At 40.2% G+C, this 11,723-nt stretch overlaps 1 protein-coding gene across 3 annotated transcripts in view; it reads right to left on the bottom strand.

Annotated features, from left to right (window-relative positions):
• Positions 1-10,151, bottom strand: part of LOC117004599 (splicing factor SWAP) — a 34,312-nt gene extending 24,161 nt beyond the window's left edge. Inside the window, exons 1-8 of one of the 3 annotated variants that reach the window (XM_033075471.2) lie at positions 9,747-10,151; positions 7,119-7,288; positions 6,460-6,597; positions 4,962-5,047; positions 3,552-3,777; positions 2,993-3,108; positions 2,022-2,157; positions 222-459 (exon numbers count right to left, since the gene is read on the bottom strand). In XM_033075471.2, coding sequence (XP_032931362.1) covers positions 222-459; positions 2,022-2,157; positions 2,993-3,108; positions 3,552-3,777; positions 4,962-5,047; positions 6,460-6,597; positions 7,119-7,288; positions 9,747-10,000 — 1,364 coding nt within the window. In that variant the 5' untranslated portion in view covers positions 10,001-10,151. Of the gene's footprint in view, positions 1-221; positions 460-2,021; positions 2,158-2,992; positions 3,109-3,551; positions 3,778-4,961; positions 5,048-6,459; positions 6,598-7,118; positions 7,289-7,667 lie in introns of all 3 variants that reach the window. The other 2 variants (XM_033075469.2, XM_033075470.2) reach the window with 2 other exon arrangements.
• Positions 10,152-11,723: the final 1,572 nt, after the last annotated feature.

The raw sequence follows: 11,723 nt of genomic DNA on the forward strand, positions 1-11,723 counted from the left end.
AAAACAAACAAACAAACAAACAAATAAACAAAAAAACCCCCAAACAAACAAAAACCAAAACCCCAAAACCAAACAGACAAACAAAAAATACAGCCAGGTTTGTCCTCTGTGTTCACTATGCAGTTAAAATAACTTGATTCAATAACAGAACCTTTACTAAACGCTCCCTATTGAAATGCAGGAACAAGACTTCCTCAATCAAGCCAATCTGTCTGAGGTACCTTGTAGATGTTGTGGTGGAAGTCAACGCACTGGTGCTGTCAGTTGTGTCCGGGGGAGGAGGCGGCGTGGTCCCAGGAGGGGGAGGAACTGCTGCTACCCCTGCCGCGCTGGACACAGTCACCCCTGCGGGCAGGGCGTTGTAGTAGGCAGCAACATCGATCCCCGGAGGGGGAGGCGCCAGGCAGTAGGTTCCATCAGGGAGCATGTAGTAGCTGTAATACATGGCTGCCACAGTTGCTACAAAAAGACACATTCAAAAACAAACAAATTTCTAATTAGAAGAAAACCATCCAATGCAACACATTATTATATCAATACAAACACACTGAGTATCCAGATTCATATAACACACTAGGAAATGGTATCTCATTTCCTGTGTAAAAAAAAAAAAAAACCAAAAAAGCCAAACCCAAAGCAATAAAGGAAAAGCTTATATTAACAGATTTAGGATGAGTAAGAAATATGTAGGTAGACAGGTTTTGCAAATCAACAGCAACATAACGAACATTTGAACATGTTTACCACACTAAAGGTTTCTCTGATTTTAAGTATTTCTTGAGAGTGCCAAGGCCTATTATGTCTTTCTATCTTCCTTTAAGGACAGTATTTTATAATGTTCCAATTAGCTTAATAGATTTACAAGAAGCATCCACCATATAAATGTGTTTTCTGCAGAAAGACTATGTATAAACAGAAAATATTAATGTAAACTAGTTGAAATTAATTACAGTAAGAGTTTGCATTTCTGGAAGCAAGGTTTAATCAATGCATTAAATTACAATGAATTATTCTCTTAAAAGTTTCATAAACATTCTCCTGTGGCAGTATTTACTTTCTTCAAAGAATAAGTTGTCTGTAACAAGAACAGAATAAAGTTCTGCTAAGTTTTAAAAGCTGGGACAGGAATGGCAAACTGACCTTGTTTTGGCACTAAATTATAATCTCCCAGTTTCTATCACATACATTCAGGTTCAAGCCTGACACAAAAGCAATCAAAAAACTTACTAGCTCTATTCTATGGAGATACTTATTCTGATTTTAGTCTTTCTTGAAATAACCATTAACTTTCAACTTCTTCACAGAAATCTTGTATCAGTTCTATCAAGATTCCCTTATGGTACAGTTTTAAATACAAATTACTTCCATGCATATTTCTGCCAACATATTACACTGACAATACCTGTAATCCTCTGGGGATTCTGAACCTATGACGCATAAAAATCAACCCAGATTATTATGATGATAGCTGATCTGCAGCAACATTACTGAAAAACCAAGAACTGAATCAGCACCACCGACTTACAAACACATAATAACATGAAACCCTACTGCAGCAAAGGCTTCACTACAAATTTTCTTATATCTCAGTAGTGTGACATGGTCAGTCCCATAAATTAAAGGGTAAATTGCATTTCTATAGTTAAGGAATCAAGGACTTTCAGAATTCTGAAAGCTGAAAAGAATTAAGAGGCACATAAACTCATTTAAGCTTGACTTCACCTTTTTGAGCATCAGAATTTACAAAATCCACATAAACAAAATAATATAAGAATAAGGGTATTGTGCTAAATTTACAGACTGGAGACTTGGCCTCCTGCCTGTCCACCCCCTCCACCCCATTCCTAGTTTTCCTAAGCAGCAATTCAACAGATACTCAGAACAGACCTTCAAAGACTCAGGAGATGACAAAAAAATAAATACACAGGATGAAGCATGAAGCCAACATATTCTCTACCCACCAGCATCCACACACAATTCATCAAAACACACCACCAGCTGCCTCCTCACAAAGCACTTACAATCAGAGGAATATTCTGCCTGTGATGTCTGCACAGCTGCCCCGTCTGTTGACTGTGGTGTAGAGGAATTATTATCTGATTGTGCTTTGCGCACCAGTGCTGCAAGGGGGTGATCAGGGTCTACTACCTTCAAAGGCTGAAAATATTTTGAAAATAGAAAAAAAATAGAAAAAAATTATGGAAGTACATATTTAAAGAACAGTAGCATCAACATACTTGGGAAAGCAAATTTATCTATGTGAATAGACATCAATAATTCTGTGCAAACACTGAAGTTACTGTTTTAGTAGCTCTCACATCAGAATCTACATATCTGAAAATTATTCATGTAAACAGAAATGAATGACCAGAAAAAAAAAAAGTGGTTATTACTGTTAACCAATAACTGCGATGGCTGGGATAAGGCACAGAACCTGCTCTGCCTAAATATCACACAGCACCACAGCCATCCCTCCGAAAGCCTCAAATATGTACAACTGTCTGTCTCTCCCATTACTGCATCAATGCCCAGTCTAAGAAAATAAAACAACTAACACATCTAGCAATATCTGCATTTAACAAGTAATAAATTCTGGCAAAATATTATTTGCTGGAACTGTTATTTCATGTCAACATTTCATCTACTAAAATTTAAGAAGAAAAAAATTTCTCTCTCAGCTTATATACAGAAGGTATTAAATACCTTAATCTCTTTGCTTTAACATAGGTTCTGTAAGATAAATCCTTGAATGGCGCCCTCAGTACCAGAAGGCATAAGAAACAGAAATATAATTCCTTGGAAATGAAAAAACAACAATTTATGTACTACAGAAAAGGTAACTCAAAAGTTTACCAAAACACACCTAAATTACAGTCTGAAAAGAACTCCAGACCAGTCAATAGAAGACCTGAGCACCTACATACTAGAATTTTTGTGGCCATGAATCAGATGTTTTACAAGATAAAAAGGCAATTTTAATAGAGTCAAGTACCTTCATGAGCTCTTCAAGCCGACTGCATTTTTTAGATGCAAAAAGACTTGGATGAAGGTAATTTCCATCATCGTCATCATCATCATCATCATCTTCCTCAGATTTCACTCTGCAGTCTAAATAAAAGCAATGTCTGAATTTTATTTGGGTTTGCTATGATTTTGCTTTGGGAGAGAATGATGATACAGAACAAGCATGAATTCTTAGGAAAGCATTGTTCATATAAATCAGCTTAGTCACAAAAGCATAGGTCCAAGATACTGCTCAACATCAATAAAACTAAACCCTGAATGGAGACACCAATCTTCTGTTGAACTCGAGCTATATGACTGTTTCTAACACTTCCACATCATAACAGCTCTTGTTCCACTTCCACTTTAATAGCATCGGGAAGTTTTTAAAAAACAAAAAAACCTCCAATTTAAGCAAAATTTCGAATCATCACATCAATCTCAGCTGCAGTGGAATCCCAGAAGAATGGGGCTATTTTAGCACAACGACCAGCATCTGTTTCACTGATTCCCATCCTGAAGGGACCATTTGCCAAGGAACAACTCACGTTTTTTCTCATCGGCTTTACTTTCTGAGGGAGCCGCATAGCGTCCTTCTTTCATGGCCTTCTGGATGAACTTGTAGTAGGGATTGAGGTAGTGATCAAATCGCAAAAAGTCAAACTGGGAGTTGCGTGCTTGCTTAGCTTTCAGCATGATCTCAAACTGGGCTCCCTGCTTGCACACAAAGTTTGCAGTTCGCTCAATGATCGCATGCATTTTTGCTGTTGGTGGCTGTGGGAGTGAAAAAACACATATTTGCATTTTCATAAGCAGCCTGTACAGTGTGTTAGAACTCCAAAGGGAATCCGAAAGAACAGTGGTTCCCTGTCCTTCTTGGCTTTCTTTAGCAACATAAGTTTCATAATCACTTAAAATTAGTGAAAGCACATCAGCCCTAATAACTAACCAAAACAGTCCCAATCTTCCTCAGCTGCTCATCAGTTCCTTTTGCAAGATCCTCTTCTACCAGCACAGCTGCTTCTGCATTGAACACCAAAATTAAGAGAGCAACAGTTCCTGGATGACCTTGGTGTTACAGTATCTCAAGGTGCTCTGAAGACTCAACATGTATGGTTTCCTTCCCAAAAGCTGCCATTAATTCTGTTATCTCTGAATGTTGTTCCCTAACTAGAAATTTCTTTCTTTGTACTTGCTTGGGAAGAACATGTTGCCTCTCAAGACCAACATACAAACTACAATTCCCATGTTCCCTTGAAGGGTTATTGAACACTTCAGCAATAAAGCAAAAGATAAAATTAATAAAGTTCAGCAGCATACATGCATTTTCACTCCAGAAATCCCTAGGGAGAACTACAGTATTAAACCCAAGATGTGAAGAGAACAAAAGTACAGTTAAAGAACGAATGAACTTCATTAGCACTGCTTTTAATTTCATATTCAGCTGTTTTGTCTTGCGCTCAATACACTATAAAAACACATGATCTGTGTGCCTATAAAGACTGAAGTGTCATATTAATATGCTAGTTTTATAGACAGCATGAACACTTGATGAGTTCCTATCCCCTTCAGATTGGGACTCAATTAAAAAGATTCTAGAAAAGAATTATTGAACAGAAGCAAACTTTTGGTTTAATGGTCCTTTATGTTTGGAATGTTGAAACTAACGTCTCAGCATGCATCCATTCCAAGAAAAACTGCCTTTTCTCTGCATTAACTGAAATAATATCACAAGTGATACCAAATGCACTTAAGTATAAGCATAGCAATCATTCCAGTGTGAAAAAGAAGATTCACTCAAGAGTTCAAGGCAGAACATTTAAGTTACTATTTTAGAATAATTTAAAATGCACCACACATTAAGTTAATGAAAAAAACCATAATCCAACCACCAAACAGAACACTTTCAACTGCTCAAAAGCTGAGAGAAGTGTAGGCTGCATCACGTGTACACATACCAGTTCCACATCAGAAGGTACATTCAGTCCTGGAGGGGCAACAAAAGGTTCTTCATTTTCCTCTGTATTTTCTGTCTGAGCTGTTTCTACAAGAAATGATAGATTGAAGTATTCAGGAAAAAAACAAAGTACACAAATATTTAAAAAAATTGAAATAAAGTATTTCTAAAAGGATATGTAATCAATGAATTTATCAAATGCAGCTATAGAAACAGCATTTATATTGAAGACATTTAAATATGGTTAAAAAGAATAATTTGTATTATTTGTATTATTCATTATTTGCTATAGCAGAAAGTTCCTCTGAAAATACTGTGCTTTACAGATTTTTATAATAATTGAAGTAAAAAGTTTACTTTTTAAAGTAACTTATAGCATTATCCTATTAGCCTTAAGAGAAATTGTATTCCCTTTTTCCCCAGACAAATTAGATGGTACCAAGGGCAGGAGCACCTGACCACAGGAGCTGTGGAAATAGCAGAACAACCTCATCACGAATGAGATGTTGCAGTAATCACTGAGGACAAACCATGCACCAAAGGGAATTCACTTGTTTGGTTACCTTATGCTAGGTTGGCCTTTTTTTTTTTTTTAATAAATTCAAATAGTTTAACTCCAAAAAGATACAGAGAAATGCTAGCAGCAAAGAAAGAAGGAAAGAGTAGTAGATGAAGAATACACCGTTTCTTTTGGCAGCAGCTCCAGCAAACAGTATTTGATTATAGAGTCTTAAACAAATGAATTAAACCCCAGAAAAGAGAATCAATTCCTTACACAATGTCTCGGACACAGCAAAAAACACTAAGTAAGTTTTAGCACCTAAAATGATCTTGCATTGCAACACAACAACTTAAGGGAAAAAAATGCACATTTCATACCACAGTAACCCACCAAGATGTAGTTAGGTAACCTAAATATTAATTGAACGATCCTCACTTTACTAAGACATAGTTCAACAAACATTTGAAACTTTCCTTAAAAATGTATGATAAAAATATTAAGTTATTGGAATTATAGATGAGAACATGACAACTGAATTCTGTATTTTTTAGGTCATGGAGCAGGCCACACTGTGCTGAAGACAGACTCATTTATAATAATTAAGGTGATAAAATCTAAACTTAAAAATGTACATTCTTATTAATTACTATTTTATGCTTACAATGGTATTTTCCGTCTTGACTGAGAAACACAGTGTTAGCAGACAGCCAGTGTAAGGAATTACTATTTTTTTCTGAATAAGAATCTGCATGACAGCAGAATTAAATTCCCTGACTACTGCAGTACTGACTGTGCCACAGCAGGAAAACATTTTTAAGCTCAGCAAGAACAATGTCTGCAAAAACTCAGTGACAGAGTCCCACGAAGACTTTGATGAAATGCTTTCAGAACTTTTAACTGCATTTTTAATAGCACATATATTTTAAACACTCAACTGCAAGACAGAGAAATGCTATATCATCCCTTTCAATTAACCCTTGTTATTTTTACCCCTTACCTCTTTGTTTTGCAGGTTGATGCTCCTCCTCCTCAGTGGGTTCTGAAGGGTCATAATAATCACTGCCATAACGGAATCCCACCGCATTATAGGTACCATCCTCTGCCAAAGCTTCACTGAGTCTTTTATATTCCTCCTCTTGAACAAAAAATGCAATTACCAACATTAGAATGTATTCAGAAGCTAATTTATTAAAAAAGAAGAAGTAATATTTCTTACTTTAGTTTTTAAATAAGTAGTTTTCTCCTGATCATTTTAGCTTTCATTAAAAACTGAACAGAAAAACACAGCATGTACACACGCTGACCATTTATTTCTTCTTGAAGAGATACAAGCTGTGGATTAAGACATTCTAAAGCAATTATGCGTATAAAAACAGATTTTCTTTTAAGCAACACTAAAAATGAAGCAGAATGTGTTTATTTTGGGGGGTCTGAAATCCCAGTCTGCCCTCAGAATCTGGGCAATTTCTGTGTGGATCTACAGTTAAACTATCCTGAGGTCCTCTCACATACGCAAAGACTCCCGCTTTTCGAATCCACTGGGTACTGTCAAGATAATATCAGAAAAAGAGAGTATAAAATTAGGAGTAAATTTAGTTTCATAATAATTTATTTAAACGTGCTTTTTTAATAACCATGTTATTCCTTGAGCAATACCTTGCCTTGCCTCCTCCTCAAGCAAGTCCGTATGCAAGGCTAAATACCTCTCTTCATCACAGAGGGCTTCTATTCTAGCCTCCTCTTCAGACAGTTGATAATCTCTGTTCCAGGTGGAATATTCAGCATCATATTCAGAAAGGTCATGCAGGTGACCACGCCCATCATACCTGCAGGATGAAACAGCTGGTCAATGCAAAGAACTTAGGGCTTGGGTTTATGCGACTACTTAAATACTTACCCAATAAAAATGAAAAAAAAAAATACTTATATGTTAATGCATACTCCCTTTTAGAAGTTACAATTAATTTTGCTAATCATTTGTCACCAACTATCAAAAATTTGTTTAATAGTCTAAATTCCTCTCAAAGAAACTAATAAATTATTACAATTAAAGGCAAAGGTATCCTTTAATAGTTTAAGTGGGATCCATTTCCTTAACAGCTCTTACCGTACGTGCTTCAACCAACCAATCAATGTCACTTGCAAAATATGTTTTTCTGGAAAGTCAAATAGCTTACATTCACACAAACCCGAGTACATAAATACCTATCCGTAAGAACCAAACGGTCGAAATTTCCTCGCTTCTTTCTGCTAGTCCCGAACTCTCAGGAGAAATCTTCACCATAGAAACTTGCGTCCATTGGAGGTAAAATCATGGCTAGGCTCGGCCCCTAGCCATTTGGCTGAGGAAATAAGTTCTGGGTTATGTGATAGAGAGACACACATACATAGGAACAGTAACATAAACATGCAATTTAAGGAGGTTCACCGCAAAACCAGCAAAGATCAATGATGTACAGTTCCTTTCTACTAAGAAATCACTTTATTTGCAGGAAAAGCACTGTATTGGGACAATGTTTATGCATCAGTAAGAGAAACTGATTGGAAAGCAAAGTGACAGTAAACTCGACTCCGCTGAGGTGTCTTCCCACACACAACTCTTGACTTGTGCCAACTTGCTAGACCAAAAACAAAGAAAGTAAATATTCTCATAGCAAAAAGCAAATGAAATATAGGTCTGGTTAATCAAGCTCTGTCCACAGGCAAACTTGAGCCCAAGTCTTCTCATAGCAATGTGCTTTTCTCAAAATGGTGAAAATGAAGACTTCCTGCTGCTGGAGATAAAAGGAATCTATGCTTCCGAGAAGGAGTTTGTAAGATTAGCAATTGCAAGCTGCCTTAACTCACAAATGTACATTATCTTTTATTTCAGCATGTGTGTACAGACATGCACATACTTAGTGTTTGCTCCCTACAATTTCTGTAACACCTGTGAACAGGGCTCTGCTGCACAGCACCCCAAAAACAGCCTCCACCTACAAATGAGACCAGTCATAGAAATGATTTGGATTAAAAGTGTGTAACACAACAATTCCATTGTTGTGTGAGAAATGAAACATAGCTACAAATGTTTGTGGCTGTTTTGTCCTGCCTTCGTGTCTATTCCAATCTAACAAATTTATTTCAATGATAACCATCATTAATGGCATAAGCACCTAAACAGTGCAAGGGCATTTCTTTTTCCTCCAGTCCTATGGAAGGAAATCAAAAGACCTTCCCTTATTGACATTTTTCCAAGACAAATAGAGCTTTTAAGACAAAATAAGAAAATCCTGTCCAGCACCAAAGCAGTAATGAAACAGGGAACAGGTATCTACAGTATGTTACGTGACCCTTTTCAAACAAAAATCCTTCCATCTTTTGCACAGATGTTTTCAGGGTCAGCCACAACTCTTAAGTTATTCTTTCAGTACTCCACTCGAACATAACCAACCTGATCTCTCATCTTCACTCTGTCCAACAAAACACTCAGGTAACCCTTTCTGAACAAATTTATTTCCAAATCCCACACTGCAGTGCTGAAACAACTCAAGAGACCAGAAGGAACATCAAAGCAGATTCTATTACTCTCTCTGGCCACAAACCTGGATCTACAGCACAACAACCAAAAGAAGTCAGCCCTGACACAAAATTTCAGAGCAAGCACCCAAGATCAAACTCATTCTGTCTAATACAGCAAATCATGGCACCAGGTAAAGTAAACAGGTCAAGAACTGCTTTTGGGATGTCCTATCAACAGCCTGAAGCCAGATTATGGAGGAGAAATAGAAAATCCCCATTTCCTTTAAGGTGGATAAACACTTTTGCACTCCCCACACTGCCCCCTTCTCACCTACAGAACATACAATGTGCCTAATAAGTACTCCCACACAGTCAGGCTCCCTTGGATTCCAAGTGAGAAAAGAGCATGTTTGTGGTTTACACTGAAAAGGAACAGACCATTCCCACTCTCCACCCTGCCGGCCCTGCCTTGACAAGTGGAGCAAAAAGACCCATCACACGCTGACTGCCACGAGGAGAGGAAGCTCCCAGCGCTGCCAGAGCGGGAAACGCCAAGTTCCGCAGACGGGGGGGAAGCTCTGCAGCGTTGCCCGAGCACCCTGGAGCGCTGTGCCAGGAGGAGCTGTCCCCAGCCCCGCCACAGAAGGTCCCGACGCGCCTGCCAGAGCGAGCCCTCTGCTCAACCCCCGCCCTCACTGCCCACAGCACAAGGGGGGGGGGGGAACAGAAAGAGGCTATCACAGGAGATCTCGCAGCACAGTCTGGGGGTTGTGTTACACCGACCTATCGATCATGATCTTGGGGTCTCCCATCCAAGGAATAAGGTGTCGCCCCTGCTCCTGGTACTGAGCCTTCTCATCATCCCGAAACAGCTTGCAGGCATAGCCGAACACCAGCAGCTCCACACGGCTACTCCCGCCTCCACCTCCACCTCCTCCGGGGGGCCCAGGCACCGTTCCCCCGCCTGACAACAACATTAGGGGCGGCGGGCCTGCTTCTTCTGCAGTCCGTCGAGACCCTCCGAGCCCTCCGTACATCCCCGGGGAGCGCAGCGAGGCGGAGGTAGCTCGCAGGAGCACCGACTGTCCGAGCTGCGAGTCCCCGCACGGCCAGGCCCGCGCTAAAGCCCCCGGCCCCAGAGCACCACAGCCGCCATCACCCGAGACAAAATGGCAACGCTTCCGCTTCCGCTGGCGGCGCAAGGGCCGCGCCGGGATGGCTTTTGGCGGCAGCACATTCGAGTCAGATTCCGGCAGCCCGAGTGCTACATCCGAGCATAACACAGCTCCGCGGTAGCGGCGAGGACACCGCGCTTTCGCTGACAACGGCCGAGGCTTTGCGGGGCGGTGGAGCCACGGGCGCGGCCGTGACGAAAGTGCGGCAGAGCGGTGTCGCCACTTGCTCTGAGAGGCCTGGGGTGAGGCGGGGAAGGGCCTGTGAGGAGCGTCCTTCTCGGGTGAAACGAGCCAGAAGAGCTCGAAAACAAAACCGACAAAGCCGCGTAGCCCGGTGTCCGCCACGCTGGCTTGGAGCCCCCAGGGCAGGGGGAGGCTGAGAGGCCGCAAGGCAGTGCAGGGAGGTGCGGCACAAGCGGGATCAGCCTCAGGCTGCACCCGTGAGGCTGCAGGGGAAAGCCTGGGAGCCGAGGTGGGAATCGCAGAACCAGTTCGCTTGGGAAAAGACCTCTGAGACCATCTCGTCCAATCTATGACCGAAGACCACCTTATTAACCAGACCCGGGCACCGAATGCCACGTCCAGTCTTTCCTTCAAGGGGGAAAGGGAGGACTTGGGCCACTGAGTAAAAATTTTCGAAGAAAGTTTATAAACCAGAGAATTTTTTGCTGAAATTGTGTGATCTGGGCTGAAATTTTCAGTGTTGTGTACTTCGGGGTTATTACTTTCATCACTCTTCAAGAAGTATGAAGAAACGTGGTGTTTTGCATATTTTGTAATGAGATTCTCTAAGGAAACACACGATGTTTTGTGATTCACAGTGGGAATTTTTCCATATCCTTAGATTCTGAGTGCCCATAAATGCTGGCAGAGCTGCTTGAATGTGTGAAAAACGCTTGGCATTATTACACAGAAAGGGCTAAAATATGTAAAATAGTGAGGGAAGAAATGCAGGAGCACTGGAAGAGAGGTGGGTAGTGTGTATCAGCACTTAGAAATATCACCTGTCATGTGAACTTATCTAAGGGCACCAAGCGTACAGGTGGAAACCCACTTAATTCAATTCAATCACAATGTAATACCAGGAGAAAAACATAAATTGAACAAAGCAAAAAGTTTTTTTGATGGGGAGTATAAGAAAGCAATGTGTGGTGATGATTTTGTGACTTCCCTAAGTCCTCTGGTAATGCAAGTAATTCAACAGGACGATAGTACAGCACAGAAAGGGCTCTGTGCAGTAGAAGGGCTCTGTGGCAGCATTATAAGATAACTTCAGACTGTTTTCCTGTGATATCAGCATTTGAGACAAGGACAGGTACAGTGTGTAAGTCAGATAAAGGACGAAAATGGAAGACTTACTTAAAAAATGTAATTAGAGAAAGACGGAGAAAGTATTTTATCCAGTAAGGCATTTTTCAGACAGCTGAGCCATTTCTAGAAGAAGCCAGAGGCGACCAGAACACTCAGGAACAATAAAGCACCAGGTGTTGATAATGGTGTCACTGAATTATTAAGAACAGAAGGGGATAATGCCTTAAAAATTAATTTGTGTTGATTTGATAGCTTGAAAACCACATAAAGAAAT

The sequence above is a fragment of the Catharus ustulatus genome, chromosome 18 (genome assembly GCF_009819885.2).
Source record: "Catharus ustulatus isolate bCatUst1 chromosome 18, bCatUst1.pri.v2, whole genome shotgun sequence".
In the NCBI taxonomy this organism is placed as follows: domain Eukaryota; kingdom Metazoa; phylum Chordata; class Aves; order Passeriformes; family Turdidae; genus Catharus; species Catharus ustulatus.